This window comes from Parus major, chromosome 15 (assembly GCF_001522545.3).
Source record: "Parus major isolate Abel chromosome 15, Parus_major1.1, whole genome shotgun sequence".
Lineage (NCBI taxonomy): Eukaryota > Metazoa > Chordata > Aves > Passeriformes > Paridae > Parus > Parus major.
In genome coordinates this window covers 11,391,970-11,408,122 of record NC_031784.1, presented here as the reverse complement: position 1 = coordinate 11,408,122, position 16,153 = coordinate 11,391,970, and the positions used below count along the sequence as shown (strand labels likewise).

Genomic DNA, 16,153 nt, shown 5'->3' with positions numbered 1-16,153 from the left:
TGGCTCTTTAGCTCCTGCACCACATCCTTCCTGTCCTTAGTGAGCTGGAGAACTGGTTAGTGATGGGATCTACCTGTGGGATGACTGCAGTTTTATAAATATTCATGGCTCATTCTGCCCCCCTCAAAAAAAACCAAAACAAACACCATATTCATTAGAGTCTACAGGAACACTTTTATAAAAATAAAATTTACATTGATTATCATCTCTACAAGGCCACATCGATGTTTATAAAACTCCATTAAGTTTAGTATTAAAAATATCTTAGGAAGATCTGATACAATTAAAACATTTTAGTCATAATCCCAGGCTCATCCTTAAAGCATTTATTTTTACAAGCCAGGAAGAGGAAACTAGTGTTCATGTGGTTTCCATCCTTCAAAGAAAAAAGTCATTATTACAGCATAAAGAAAATAGCCAGTTAGGATAATGAATGTGCAGCCAACTGGCCCAACATAAAACCAGGATGCAAGGAAGTAGATCATCAGCAAAGAAATCAGAGTCCTGTAGCTGGCCAGAAACCTCAGACTGATCCTGGGGCCCCAGTTCTGGCTCGTTCTGTCCCTCACCACAGGGCTGTACCTGATTTTCTGCACGAGCTGGGGGTTGGTCAGATGATAGCGACACAGTCTGCCAACAAAATCATCCCTGGAGCAAAGCACTTCCATCTGATCAGCAAACTGAGGGAAGATGCATTTAAAAATTAGTGTCTTCTTGCAAATGCTGTCATATAGTAATTTATTTTATGATTTTCTTCATTTAGAGAATGAGGATTATAGGAAATGGGGGGATTAAACTGCACTTTTAAACAGCAGAACTGTCTTAGTGCTGACTTGCCTTGTGTTTTCACACTTAAGAATTTGCTTTTCTTGTTTAGAAGCATTCATTCTGAATGTTACTCCACTGTTCATCAACCATGAGTCCCTTAATAAATCACATTTGCAATGTTTTGTGTAGGAAAATCAGAATTACAGGTAGAGAAACAGGAAATGCCATCTGGACCACAATAAAGATGGACTAAGAAGAAGTGAAGTGTCATCCATGTACAGGGAGAGTAAAGAACAGAAGTGTGCAGTGGGAAAGTGGAGGAGGCAGTGCTGTGCTTACCCTTTGGTTGAGCACCGAGGACAGGCGGAACAGCAGCCGGACCAGAGCGGCGTTCTCGTAGCTGCGGATGGGCTGGAGCTCGGTGTCCCCCTGATACTGCAGCTCAAACCTCCGTAAGCCATTTATGATCTAGAAATGGGAAAATAAACACCTCACCACCCTGCAGCTCCCATCTGAAACACCTCTTTAATGGCACCCCTCTTAGCTGCATTTCTCTTCATCATAGAAGGAGAACTTGTTTATTCAAGAACAACCTAGGCAGTGATATGGAATTGTTTTTTCTCTCACCTGGTACCTGCCAAGAGGTGTAAGAATGAGGCCATTCTCACTTGCAATGCAGTCTGGAAGTTGTTTTTTTCCATTCTCATCTTGAGCTGTCCCACACTTCATCATCATCTGGGTCAGCTGGGCTTCACTCAGCTACACAAGAATAACACAGTTCCAAAGCAGGTGTTTGATCTGCCCCCATTTAATTTATTTCTCACTTAACAAACTCATTAGCACTGGAAGTCCTTGACAGCCAGCAAAAATACCAAGAACTGCTTAACAGCACCTCAGTTAGACATTAAAATGAGATAAACCTCTCCAGATTTGTCTGTCTAGTTTGTATCTCCCTTAGCTCCCAAGGAGTATCAATGAGCTGTCTCCTAGGGCAATTCTGTACAAGGGAATGTGGCTGCAGAGAAATTTATCTGTTATTTTTAAGTTTAACAGTTCATCCTTAGCTGCAACTTGTATTTTTACAGCTCTACATTAAGAAGATGCTGGAGAGATCTTAAAATTGCCTGTTTGGAAACATGAGGATAGGTTTGGTATAAACAAGTTTGGTATAAATGGTAGTCCAAAAGAGTGGTCACTTAAAGTAGGTTTGATACTTAGAAATTCAGAACACCTAATTCCATCTGTATTGAAAATGGGTTTTGAAGCAGGTAAAGTTGAGATGTTAGGATTTACTAGCAATGTCTCTGGACAGCTCAGTGACCCCACAAGGGACACAGACATACATTGATGAATCCTGACTCTTGTTCTCACTGCACAAATTCTTAGAAAAATGTTACTTACCTTAAAGATCTGGCACAAATATTCCAGTGCCTTCTCCAAATATTCATCTGTTTTTTTGATGCTGTCCTGCCCAATTTCATCAAGGTCATTGCCTGTGTAGGAACCATTCACCTCAGATGGTGTGAATCTAAACCACGAGAAGAAGGACTGGCTGGCCATTGTCTCTGCAGAATGGTCTGATATGGACTTTGCTGTCTGCTGTGCCTGACAAATTAACTGAGCCAGTTTTAACACCTAAAAAAAATAAAAAAAAAGGTGTGTGGGACAAAGATAAAGGACTACTAAGCATCAATACATGGGCAAAACTCTGCCTTGACAGCTGCAAGTGAGAGCAATCCCAGCAAACTCATTCTCTTAGTGCATATGGATTTGTGCTGACTGTGAGCTGGATTTCCAACAGGGCAGAGGCAGTTCTCTTGAAGCTTTTAAGAAATCTCAGTGCTGCTTAGGTTCTTCAGCTTCTTTTTTTCTTTTTCCTGCTGCTTTTGTCTGGACTTGCTGGTAGGTACTGATCAATCAAATCACAGTAATCATGTTTGAGAGGAAATATCATATACTGCTCCAAGGCAGCAAGCTGTTACATTAACTTATTAGTTATCAAAGAGAAGCAGACTGTTACAGCTGTGCTGAACTGAGACCCCTCAGGGTCCAGAAGTCACTCAGCAAACTGAATTATTCAGTGATGCAGGGTGTGAAGTTTTCCACTGTTAACTTCTCCTGATATGAGATATGCTGATTCTCAGCACTGAGAATACATCTGTCACAGTAGAAAGGCAGGTGACAAGGAGCTTGTTGCTTACCAAATTCCTGACTTCTGTGCCAAACATCTGTTTGTACTGGAAGTCCTGTCCTTCCAGGCTGTAAACATGACTCTTCACCTTAAATGAGGCATCTGTAACAGCTGGAGACCGTGATGACAAAAAACTCCCACCAAGAGTGGGGCTCATAAAAAGTCGGTGCTGACGGTGGGGAATGACAAGTTCTGGCTCCAGGAATAACTGTTCTCCTAGAATTTGAAAAAAGCAGTGGAGATGGTTACATAATACTGGTCTTGCTGGGGAAGGTCCAGCTGCCTTAAGGCTGATTTTTTTATTTAGGGAGGGAGTTCTGAGGGGAAGGAGGCCTTAATCAGTTCACTGTTTACTTCTCTCTGCCCAGAGCAGAAAATGCCTGTGTGCATTTAATGCAGACCATACAAATCAGCATTTTAATTTTTTAACATTTTTTAACAAAAGGCAGTGGAGAAATATACTTCAGACATTGATACCAAATCTCACCACACCCTAATTATCCTGAAATGCATGCATGACTCTTTTACAAAGTACAGAAACTTTCAGAGATATATAAAGTTTAAATCCTGAGGTATATACTGAAGTAATACAAGTGTGAGAAAAACTGACAATTGGGTTCATTGTTCTTTAAAGGGAAGTTGTGGAATGCAGTCTGTGGTGATTAGAAAAGAACTACAGACTCACTAAAGCAATTGACAAACATTAGTGAAGACAGACTGCTGAATGGCAAAATAGCACAAAAAATGGGAGAGAAGTCCATTCACCTCAGTGCTTCTGAGATGAGATATAACTATTGTGAAGAAAGATTGAGACAGGACAACACAAGATGCCAAAATATGCTTTTACCTTTCAGGATCATTTCAGCTAGATTGGGCTGAGCAAAGACCTTAGCTACTCGGAACACCATGAGGGCGTTTTTTGGACTGACCAAGTCTGTTCGAAGAGCTCTGTTCAGAAATCCCACAAACAGCTTGGTATACATGAGCAGGTTTTCTTGAATGAAGGCAGCCCTGTCAAAGTGAGAACAGGATTTGTGAGTACAGCTATTTAAAGAACTGTTGTTTTCTACCAAATAAACTGCTAAGGGAATGTTTTATACTGTCTCTGGAAAGATGGCAAATTTACATGGAGAAAAAAGAATACTCTCAACACAACTACTGGTGTTCTAAGAAATCTTTCTCTAGTCTTATATAAGTAATTAATTCAGGTTGGTGCATAGCTCCTGAAATCCTGCTGTTTTAGTCAGGATCTCCTTGAGGTTTGGCTGAGATCAGTCCCAGCTGCTCCCCTCCTCACCATTTCTCTGAGACGCTGCGAGGCAAAGGCTCCGTGCTTTGTGGTGGCTTTTCGGGCGCGTACCTCCAGGGCTGCAGGTAACTCAACCACATCTCAAGAACCTAAGCAAAAGCACACATAAACCCCCATGAGTGCCAGTAAAGGCAGGCAGGAAGGGTTTTTTGTTATTTATTTGTTATATAAAGAATTCCACTAGAAAAGAGATGTAAAGGCTGAGAAACAGCTGCTGAACGGCAGTAATAATAACTATTTCTAATAACTAATAACTAGTTCTGTTGAGTACAGACTTAGGGGGAGAAGCAGGTACATACTGCTCTGAAAGAGGCATCCAGAGGCCAGTGGCCAAAACAGTGCTGCAGGAAGATATAAAGCTTCTCCTGGACAAACCGAGGAATCACAACCCTGCAAAAAGTTTCAAAGACATTCACGTGTATAAACTGGCAGCAAATTTTAAAAACAAAACATTCAACCATACCAACCAACAACCCAAGACACTTTCACAAATGCAAACAGAGAAAGAATTCAGCAAAATTTGTTCTTTTTTTTAACTGAAATGACTTCCAGCCATTGAATTTCAACTCAAATTAAATACCAAATACTAAATTAACCTTGGCCAGAATCCTCTGGTAGCATTTTCTTTTCTCTATAGACTAGTGCAATGGCTGCTGCTGAACCCCTTCAGGGGCTTTCCTGTACTTTTAATAATGTACTTCTGTATTTAGCATCAAAACAACATAATTCAACCTCTCAGAGAAAGCTCAGCTTTTTAGTTCTATACATTTCAGAGACATGCTCATGTACCAACCTTTTAAACTCCTCCAGTGGGCTGGCTGTGTGGGAATGGGCTGAAGGGGAGAGAGGCTCTGGTTTCAGGCTGTTGCTGAAAGCATGCAGATGTTTCACAAGCAGTCTTACCACTAGCACGTGCTCTTCAGTGGGCTTGAATGACTCCTAGATTTAAAGCAAAAGAGAGGCAACTAATGAGTGTCATTTGCTAAATGTCCAAGGAATTCAGGAAAATTATATTCTCAGATCCAAATACAGGAAATGCTCTCTTCCTTCTACGTTCTTCACCATAGTTTGGTGCCACCTGATTCTGGACAGGTTTGCTCCCCAGGACAAGCTGCATCAATCTTCTGCCACCAGTTCACTAAGAAACAGCAGCAGCATATTTGGATTGTAAGAAAAGTTATCTACAGTACTCTAATGAACTGAATTTTGGGCTGGCTTTAAAGAACAGAGTAACTTGCAGATTTTTGACTTACCCCTTTCTGAAAAAAGAATATTCAGCCTTTCATTATGGCTGTAAGTTCATTGCTGCAGAAGCACAGCAGGTCCTTTGTTTATGCTCATGGCTTTACTGAGTTCTCCTTCCTATGCTGGTGCTCATCAACCTTACAGGAGAGAATAATCCTACACAGTTACAGTCACAATAAGAACTGTTTGGAGTCCTGTGAGATCCTGTTGGGTCTAACATCCTCAGGGGGAGAAGCAGCCTGGGTGGGAGCAGCACAAGGTGAGCCACAGTGATGTTACTAATGAGAAGTGTGTGTTTGATAGAGCAAGGAGGTGAATGAGGCAAAGATGTGCTGGTTCCCCTGGCTGCTGAATGTGCAGCCAAAGCACAAACTCCTCTGCTACTGCCACCTGCTTTAATAGTGAACTAATCTCAATCCACCTCTGAAGGCAGATTTTGAGATCTGTACTCTGTTTCACTAAAGTTGAGAAGAATAATGTACATGAAATGTAAGTTACAGCTGCAGATATAATGGGAAGTGCTGGAAAGGTGTATTGGATTAGCTGCAAGAAGTTTCCAGTGCTTGAGGCAGGGAGGGAGGGTGTGTCTGTGTCTGTCTTTATGTCCCTTCTCAGAAATGCCTGAGGCAGAGCAGATGTCCTTTTACACTCTAAGATGTTGAATACACTGTGCCAGTCACTCCAGGCTCGATGACAGACACAGCCCTGAAGTGCAGCCAGACCCGAGACTTTCCTGACAGAGGGATAAACCTTTACCAGCTCTAGTGGAGGCTGGGCTTGTTTCTGACAGCTCCAACTTGTATCACCAAGTTTTCTACAGTCCTGATGAGTTTGTGCAAGAAGGCAGAACTCCTGTGTGGTCCCTTGGAGTTCACACCAGGATCTCAACAGCAATTAGAGAGGCTGAGTACTCTGCTACAGGCCTTGAAAGGGTGTCATTTTAAAAATCCCAAGCCCTCCTTGAAGGTACCTTTGGAATTTACAAAACCACCCTATTTCAATACATCATTTTGGGTGATGTTAGTAGTTTTTTCCACATAGCAGCTCTTACAATTTCCTCTTAGCCTGGATCACCACCATTATGAATGTCACTGCTTTAAAAACTGCTTTTCCCCACAAGTGTTTTTGCTGCAAAACCTTTTCATACAGGATGGATGTGTGCCATTCCTGATTCTTAATACAATAATTAAATAAATGTTACAGTAAAAAAGATTTAAAGTAGTACTTTCTGTGTTCCTTTCTAAACAGCACCTTGAGATATCATAGCACTTAATTAAAACAAAACAAAAAAAGGATTAAAGAGCAGATTAAAGGGAAATGCCATGTAGTGCTAAAGAGCTTTACAGTATATAAGCTTAGCCCTCCCATTCCCAAAATGAAGACCCAATGAATAAAAGGGCTGAAGTAGGGAAAGAGGAATCAGCAATCTGTTCCAACAGGAATGTTTTTGCATGCACAATTCCTGAACAATCTGCAAATGTACCACTTGTGCTTTTGCAAAAGTGGAGTCAAGTTGACATTGCCACCACAAATTTAGCATTATCCAATGACATTTCCTTGGCTAAAAACCCCCAGATGTTACCTACCTTAATCTGGGTGACAGCCATGCAAATTCTGATCTTTTCTTCCACGCAAGGTTTGCTTAAATGACTACTGTGTGAGAGGCAGAAATCTGCCACTGGTGAAGACAGCTTTGGTGCCAAAAAACAGCATAGCTGGTTAAGTCTGACACTGCAAGAATGCATCTCTAGAAACAGAGTTTCCAATTAGTCCTCATAACATGCTAGAGTTTAACTCTTTGCTCCATGACCTTTGCTAATATCTCTCAGTATCTCTCTCACTGAACAATTTTAGTGAATTTCAATGCAGTGTTCTCAAATTATAAAACCACACCTTGGCAGAAGAAGCTGCTGTACAGCCAGCACCAATACACTTGGCAGATTATATGATGGAACAAGATTTTTAAAAAGGAAACAAAATGAAAAGATGGTAATACTTGGTATGCGTGGAGGGCCTGGTAGCTGGATTGGGCAGGACTACCGTGGTGTTTACTGGAGATACTGAGTCGGTAGTGGAGAACCTCCAGCTGAGACAACAGAAACAAAAAGGAGGGGGGGAGGGAAAAAAGGAGAGAAGAGAGCAAGAGAAAAAAAAAGTGAGAATGAGCCCAAGGAAGAAGGGTGGGGGGAAAAATGAACATCACAAATACAGTCAGGGACAACATATCACAATAACAACTGCAGCCACAGTATCCTCTTTTTTTCTGGTGTTCAGTAGATTGATTCCACAGTATTTCTTACCCTTTATCAACCTGGAAATACAGCAGGTATGTCAAAAAAGTGGCTGTTCTCTTTGCTGTGCTCAGAGCAAGGACTGGTGGGGAATATGGAGCTTTTGCCAAAGAAATTCCCCATTTCAGAAGTGAACTGAACTGCAGCAACAAGGATTTACACACCCTTACAGTGTTTTATTAAAAATGGAGTAAGAAGTATTCTGCAAGTGTTTTTACATTGAAAATTTTGTCATTTCTTCCTATTCTGCTGGAGAAGCACAATTTGTATGAAGAAGAAACTCAAATTGGACTTTCCTGTCCAGAGAAATCCTGTGTCTTCTCTCTACCTAAAGGCCATTTGGGAAGGCTGCAGGTCTTGTGAATTTCCTCAAAAGAGGAAATTACTTTTGCTATTAGAGAAACATTACACATCTAAAAAGGCAAAGACATACCTAGCACAGTGTTACATGCTGATGCAAAAGGCATCTTGCCATAACACTGAAGTCTCTGCACACCTCAGCCAGATCCCTTCTCCAAGGAACAACCTGACCAATATTTCCTGACTATGACAGTGAAGAGGATACTGTAGCAACAGTGACACACATGTATGAAATTAATGAAAAAACATAAAACAAAAAATGTACACTACACAGACCCCAATGACTGTTGTCAGGCATCTAAACTAACTCTCCAGATCACACCTCTGCTGTCCTTAAAAGCCTCTACCCCATCTCCTCCGCTGTCAGTTTGGCAGCTTTTGGTTTCACGCCCTTGGAGTGGCAGGATTGTTACTGCAGGCCCCCCAGGAGCTTGGGCAGATTGTCTGCTTCCAAAGTGACTCCCCTGCCACAGGAATCTGCAAACCCCTGGATTTTAATGGGTGTTCCACATGCAGTGCAGGGGCTGAACACCTGGCACTGGAAGGTCAGGAAGCATGACAAAGTTTTATCAAACTACTTATTTTTAAGGGTTTCTTGTGGTAACAGCAGAAGGGAATAGGAAAAAAGATGCTGCACACTTGGACTCTAGATCATCAGAGAGAGAAAAGACAGACAAAAGAATTGGAAAATAGTTGAATTAAAAGGGAAAACAGTGACAGCATAGCAAATAGCATCAATCTCAGGTTCACAGCAGACCCAAAAAGAATTCAAAGCTGTAATATGTATCTTCTCCACAGAAATTATTTACTATTCATTCCTATTCCACTGCCTTCTACCTATAAAGGGAAGTCTGTGATGACATTAACATGGTTTAAGGAAAAATCTATGATTCTGCTCCTCAAGAAAGGCACTTATCTGAGATCTGTCTTGGCTCATGAAAGCAAACAAATCTGGCTGCTGGACCAGAATCTCTGCAGAACCTCATCCCACCTTCCAATACAGATATGCAGCCATTTCAAATCACTGATGCTCAAACAGCTTGAGATCAGGACTGAGTGGTCTCTAATTCCCCTTCCTCCCAAACACACAGAAGGCAAAATGGAATCAAGTGAACCTGCATAATTATCAATCATATTAAGAATAAGGTATAGGACCACCTTGGGTTTCCAGTCAAGGCCTTTAAAGCTTGTGTTAAAACAGAACTTACACTTCTGGATGTTCTACTTCCTCATCTGAGGAACCACAAGGCAGACTGCTCTCCTTCAGCCCACACAGTCTACAAAGTTCAGTTCAGCATCACAGACTAATGAACAGTCCTGCTGCCAACTGATCTGGAACCTTTCCTCAGTCCTGCAGCAGAGATCCTGCATCCATTTATGTATCTCATGGGGAATTCCAGTCCCCCATTCCACTCTTCCGCCCCGCCCAAAGACTTCCTTCTTTACATGTTCATGATTACTTCCCATCAAAGATGAAACTAAAATACCATCAGGGAGTTATGGCCTCAGGTTGTGGCTCAACACACCTTGTGGAGGATCCTGAAGTGCTGATTTCAGAGAACTGAAAGCTCTACCTAGGCCCTACTCCACCACAAGGTGCAGAGTCATTGTCTGCAACTGCTGCTCCCTAGTGCTAGAAGAGAGCATCTGAAATACAGAGGGTGAACAGAGGAGAGAAGTTTAAAGCAATCATCATTTCTGGCCTAAGCACAGCGCTTGATGCACAGAGACTGGACAGACAGACAGACCAAAGGTACTTCAAGCAAAGCCTTTCCATCACAGGTGCACAGCCATGCTGCTGGGAGTCCCAAGTGGAGACTTTGCAACATTAGTGAGTTTGCATTTTGACCTCAACTTTGAGAATAAAAACCAAAACCCATCACATTTCAGTTCTCCAATGTTTTCCCCTAACAAAATATAAATGTGTTTTATTTCATATCCTGTGGAACGAAGGATTAGGATTTTTCAATCAACTCTCATATTGCACTTCCACACAGGAACAAATCTTGAGTAGCTTTTATTATTTCTGTCCCCTTCTATGAAAGTCCCACTGTGACCCAGAGGGAATTCAGAGGATCAACATTTTCTCCTTCAAATTCCCTTTACATTTATAATGACTTCAATCTTAGCCTCCCCAACATTTACTTACTCCTTACATGCAGTAGTTTGTTACTGAACAGGCCACCACAAACTGCTTACAATTATCTGAGCAAGAGCTTGTCAGATAATCCAATTCTGTAGCTACAGAACTGCTTCTGACACCATTAAGGTGAAAAGCATATTTTGGAACATGAAACAATATAAATTGCAGTTTAGTAAGTTTTTTTTTTTTTTTTAATTTGGATTTAGGCTAAAAAGTGGTTACAGATGTTAGAAATGACTAATTGGTATTTCAGTAACAGTTGCTGTCTCTGCTAGAAAACAATTTTAGCTGTTTTTAGCAGTCATGTTGCCCCCCATGGGATTTAGCACAATGGTTTTATAGTGGCATCTTCTCAATCATTAGTACTTTGATACTGATGTTCAGATTGTTGTGACCATCCCACAAACTCATCTTGAACAAAAAAAAAGAAACAAAAACCAGAACAAAACTAACACAACTTCTGCAATGAAGGCAAATCTGGATGACACACTTATTCACAACATTCTTTGTAACTGGATTATCAACTCTGGCACACTTAAATAGATACTCTGTTAAATTATTTCTTTCCTTTGGACCAATATACAAAAAAAATTCTGCACAAATAAGAGATTTACCCCAAGGTAAGAGCTCAACCGCAGGTGATGTTCACAAGTGCAGTACAAATTATTACCTTGACATGCGGCGACTGCATTTTCTGATACATTTCCAGTGAATAATGATGAAGCCACATTTCAACAAAAATCTGCAAAACAAATATTTTCTCAAGCTAGGGAAACAGAAATAATCCTGGACTGTCAGTCAGAAGACAAGCAAAAGGAAGACCACAGTAAATAACTTGAAAACTAAGCTGTACTGGTAAATAGACAGCAGCTATTGAAGATGTTTCAGGTTATCATGCCAATGGCTGAGATGACAAACTCTTAGCATCTGCCAGACATCAATTAGTTCAGCAACTTGGTTCAGAACAACTGCTAAATCCAGAGTTTCTTTTCCTTCACTTGATAATGAACAAAACCAACTTGGCTGTATTTAACCTCTGCCTTTGCACAGAGCACAGAATTGGTGTAAGATTTAAAAAAGAAAATCAGATGCAGAAACTCATTCAGAAAAAAAATATTCAGATGCCTGAGGTCACTTGTTAGATCCTTAGTCTAAGAGAAGACATTTAGTGCCTTTCTAAGCTGTAACTCCACAGCTTCACAGTGGTTCTTTGTTGCATTAACCAGAAGCAACAGCTGCACTGCTCAGTTCCAAAACCAAGCTAGAGCAAACTGGCCTAACTGCCTCTGCTTTAAAAAGAAGAGATCCCTCAGTGAGCAGAAAAAAAAGTTGCAGGGCATTTTCTTCCCTTAAATGCAAGGTACCTGAAGCAGTGTTTCTGATCTCCAGATCTCCTGGGAGGCTGGGTCAGCGTTCACAGAGGGCTGGTGGGCAATGTGCCGTTTCAGCAGGCTGGTGTGGTGCATGCCATAGGAGGAGAAAGGCACTGCTGGGGACCTTGGAGGAAAATGCAAAATAAAATACAGAAATCAGGAAGCCTTGGTGCACTGCAGGGGGATGTAGGGATGTATCATTGCTTTTAATCAGTGTTTTATAAAATCAGTATTTTATAAACTTTAAAACAAGTCTTTCAAACTGCAAAATTGATCACACATTTCAAACTTCTGCAACTTACTGTAATTACTAATCACTTCAACTATAACCAACCACTGCATCACTATTCCTATGTGTAAGTACGTACAATGGAAGTCTGGAGGTGTTTTCTACTTGTTTGATTTTGTTCCAACAAGCCATATTTTGTCTGCACTGTTCCCACAATTTGCCCCTGACACTGTAGCCATTACCTGGGAGTAGGGGAAGGGATGGTTCCCCCAGGATTTGAAGAAGGTGGGGGAAGGACACTTCCTTCTGTGGGCAGGAAACACTTGAGGTACGTGTCCACCAGGATGAAATAAGCACTGTTGGAAGGGCTGACATGATGGGTGACAGGTGAGTTCTGTAACACACACAGGATATACCTGGGGTTAAACACTGCTGCTTTCAGCCAGTCCAGGGGAGTGTTGCCAGACCCCCTTAGCATAAAAAAGCAGAGGCCCAGTGGTTAGAAAGGGTGAAATGGCAGCAAAGACCCCTTGGAGCAAAGGAAAATGAGCTGCCAGAAAAGGGTTGCTGCAGCAATGATTGTAAGCAAGCAGGAGAAGAGAGGTAACAACAGGCAGAGGAACCAAATAACCCCACCCCACAGCACCAAGCTGTGGTTCTGACTGTAGAGAAGCCCTTATTGGATAGAGAATCCCTTATTGGGGGAAAGAAACCATCTGGAATCCATTGCCTGCTCCTTGTAGGCATGAGACTGCTTACTGGGTATCCAAAGTGGGTATCCTATTCATTATCCAGTCTTGGATCATCAAATGAACCAAAGCATCAACAAATTCCAACAGAACAGATGCCCCTGCTGTTAATTTAGGTGCACAGCAGACCCTTTGAGCATTATGGAGAAAGGCCAGTACTATTTTAAGGGAAAAAATGCTACTTACCTTCTGTGTAATCAAACTAATTGCAAAGTAGAACATGTAATATTCAAATGGATCTGGAAGAGCAGAGTTAAGGATCACATAATAAAAACAAGGTACAGCTGTTAGATATTGGGAGATGCTGAACAGCCACTACATTTGTACTTTGTCAGTGCTGAAGTGCCTTGCTAGAGCTTTTGAGCAAATTCAGCCTTGGCTTCTTGCTTTCCATCTGACTGAAACATTGGTAATTGAGGTGTTTGTGCTACTCTTGGCACATCTGACTATTTCAAACTGAAACCAGCACAGCTACACTGATTCCAAAAGTACTCTACCTGCAAAGTGAATGTGCTCTTTTCCACCATGTTGCATAAACTACAAGTAGGCACAAAAAAAACCAACTGTGAAATACAGGCTCTACTGAGAAACACTGAGAATTCTGTTGTTGACTTGATTAAGGCCAGAAAATCCTCCAACAAGGGTTTATAACAGGACACACTTATTTTAAATTGTAATCTAAACATTTCTAATCAGCCCAAACTCTTCAGCATGGCCATGATTTACCCCACATACATAATAAATTTAGAAAAGAAACACTCATGATCTCTCAGTTTTAGATATTTCACAAGGAATTAGATACTCAACTGTTAAAGGATACTAAGAGCCAAATTCAAGCCCACACCACCAGATGAAGGAAACTGGACTTTGTTGTGGTATAAGGAGCATTCTGGTAGAACTTGCTCTTGAATTGAAGCCTTCACAGGGCCCTGAAAGGCAGAGTAACAAAATATTAATCTGGCTACTCAGCATATTGCAAAGTATGTTTTCAGATAGTGAGATTCTGCATTCCAACTTTCTGGGATGATCTCTACATTCAGATCTGTGGGATTTTATTGCATTGCAGTAGTTCTGTGTCTAAATGCAAGGTCTTTAAAGAACTCTCAGCTCTCTTTCTGAAAATGAGTGTTCAGTATTTTTTAAAGTTAAATTCAGTATTTTTTGTAAAAGCCTTCACCATGACTTTCCCAGTTGGAGTGGGAGCAGCAGAGTATTCGTGTTTGGCTGCTGGTTTTGTCCAGGTAATTGAGCTGTGGACCAGCAATTACCCTATATTTAAATGAGGTTTCCCTTTGTTAAAGGCTGTAGGACTATCTGAACCAATTTCTATGCAGCATGTAGGTGGTAGCAATGGAAGAAACAACAGAACAACTCTGCAGATGAACACATTTGCTGGAAATGTGACACTTCACATCCAGGACAGCAGTCAGACAAGCACACGGGCACACAGCTTAGGCAGGGAAGACACTGCTCTGGGGTAAGTTTACAAAACTACTTTCAATCCTGCAACTACTAATAACCACACAACTCTCTCTGGGGACAGAGTAAGAACCACAGTGCAGCTTTCTTGGCTGAACACACATATCCAGCTGCTGAGAACCACAATCTCCTGGAGATTTTATGGCTGGGAACTCTCCTTCCCCAGGAGCCATTTCAAGAAATGGGTCTAAACCTGGAGCACTTGGCCTATACTGAAATGTAGGTATAAAGTGCATGCAAAGCTCCAGTAGCTGCAACAATAACTACATCCCCTTCTTACAAACTGTTCAGTTACTCACTGGAAGGTATGAGACTGGGAAATCATATCTGTACTCTTCTGCCTGGAGTTTGTAAACCAGCTTCATCATGGGGCCACTGCAAACAAGCACCAGACAGTGAATCCCACAGTAAATACCCTGTGCTGCCTGGCTTCTGTGAACTTAGTTTTGCACAATGGAAAAAGATCAAACCCTGCTCATTTGTTCAACAGTTCATTTCTTAATCTGTGCAGAAATGAATGAGTTTACCTGGGATCCAGGAAATCCAAAGCCACAGAATATTCATTAGGATTTGTTCTTCCTTGCAAGCAGCGAAGATTCCAGCCCATGATAATGCCATCCAGGCTGCCAAAAATGCTCTCCACCAGCCATGGGAAGATGCCATGCAGTTCCTTCAGGGAAAACAGACACAAAGAATTAATGTGCACAATTCCTCACTTGGATAATCTCTAGTGCATGTACTAGGACCCACAAAGATAACTCTGACATTTATTTATGACTGGTTTTGGATTATCACCGGGCAGATTGTCCATCCAAAACACTGCATTATAACACAGCAATTATGGGAGACCTATCCTGATTTCTGAGCCTACTGAAGTCACAACAGTGCTCATCAGCATCACCTGCAGTTATTTGTCATATTTCAAGAAAAAGTTTTCTTTGTAAACTGAGGCTGAAAGGCATTAATGAAGGGCAGTGAAATGAAACAACCCTTTAATGACTAGAAAAGATTCTTAACTCTTGGCAACACTGGAGTCCCACTGTTTCCCTGTTACTCAGGGACCCAAAACTCAGAACCACAGAATCAGTCAGGCTGGAAAAGAGCTGAGATCATCGACTCCATGCTGTGATCAAACACCACCGTGTCAACCATACCACGGCACCGAGTGCCACATCCAGCCCTTCCCTGGACACCTCCACATGGCTCCAGCCCGCTCCAGACAGTTTGTCTTGATAAGACAAAGAGGAACAAAGAGAACTGTAGTATAAAAAACCAATTCCCCTGAAACTTGCCAAGCAGCGAGGCTCTGAAAAAGCAGAGACCGCTCACCTTGGCAGGCAGCTCCTCGATGACCGTCTCCAGATCGTGGCACCTCTGCGCAAAGGGTTTGTTGACACAATCCGCCTTCAGCGTGGCCTGGTACAAACCACAAGGGAAATCCGATGATCACGGCTGCCGGGCACGACAGCACTTACCGCGGCCACGACGTGCGAAAATCGCCCCAAGCGCCGCTCCTCCGGCGCAGCATTGCTGTCGACACCCGAGGCCGCACGGGCCCCCCGCGGTGCCTTCACCGTCTACCGAGACACCGCTCCGCTGCCCGCCCGGCCCGGCCCGTTCCGTTCCCGCGGGCTCGCCCCGCCGCAGCGCGGCCACTCCCACGAGCAGCAGGAGGGCGCTGTGCCCCTCGCACCCACCAGGAGGAAGCTGGGCTGCTGCAGGTGCGGTCCGGCCATGCCGCCGCTCCCGGCTCCCGGCCCGGCCCACAGCGGCCTCAGCGCTCCCGCCGCCTCCCGCGCCCGCGCGGCCCTTCTGCGTCACGGCGCGCGCGCTGATGACGTCACGGCGCGTCGCCATGGAGACGCGCGGCGCTGAGGGGGGGCGCGCGGCGCTGAGGGGGGGCGCGCGGCGCTGAGGGGGGGCGCGCGGCGCTGAGGGGGGGCGCGCGGCGCTGAGGGGGGGCGCGCGGCGCTGAGGGGGGGCGCGCGGCCCACGCAGAGCCCTGGAATGTTCCTG

The 16,153-nt window shown here is 43.0% G+C and overlaps 1 protein-coding gene across 3 annotated transcripts; it reads right to left on the bottom strand.

Moving 5' to 3' along the window:
• Positions 1-150: 150 nt before the first annotated feature.
• On the bottom strand, positions 151-15,929 carry SMPD4 (sphingomyelin phosphodiesterase 4). 3 transcript variants are annotated; one of them, XM_015643851.1, is made up of 19 exons: positions 15,835-15,929; positions 15,467-15,553; positions 14,665-14,807; positions 14,437-14,512; positions 13,479-13,587; positions 12,845-12,897; positions 12,152-12,303; positions 11,672-11,804; positions 10,978-11,049; positions 7,510-7,599; positions 5,062-5,207; positions 4,568-4,658; positions 4,257-4,357; positions 3,807-3,970; positions 2,970-3,175; positions 2,170-2,403; positions 1,396-1,527; positions 1,108-1,236; positions 151-680 (listed from the first exon to the last, which is right to left on the bottom strand). In XM_015643851.1, the coding sequence occupies exons 1-19, from the start codon at positions 15,871-15,873 to the stop codon at positions 354-356; spliced, it is 2,484 nt and encodes an 827-aa protein (XP_015499337.1). In that variant the 5' UTR covers positions 15,874-15,929; the 3' UTR covers positions 151-353. The 3 variants fall into 3 exon arrangements, with proteins under 3 accessions (XP_015499337.1, XP_015499338.1, XP_015499339.1); XM_015643852.1 differs by lacking the exon at positions 7,510-7,599; XM_015643853.1 differs by lacking the exons at positions 14,437-14,512; positions 15,467-15,553; positions 15,835-15,929 and having other exon boundaries at positions 14,665-14,753.
• Positions 15,930-16,153: the final 224 nt, after the last annotated feature.

Excerpts from the sequence above, each read along its gene's own strand:
- SMPD4 (XM_015643851.1), bottom strand. The coding sequence starts at position 15,873 with ATGGCCGGACCGCACCTGCAGCAGCCCAGCTTCCTCCTG. Across the intron at positions 15,554-15,834 it reads AGCAGCCCAGCTTCCTCCTG|GCCACGCTGAAGGCGGATTG; the intron begins GTGGGTGCGAGG and ends GGTTTGTACCAG. Across the intron at positions 1,528-2,169 it reads ATTTGTGCCAGATCTTTAAG|CTGAGTGAAGCCCAGCTGAC; the intron begins GTAAGTAACATT and ends ATTCTTGTGTAG.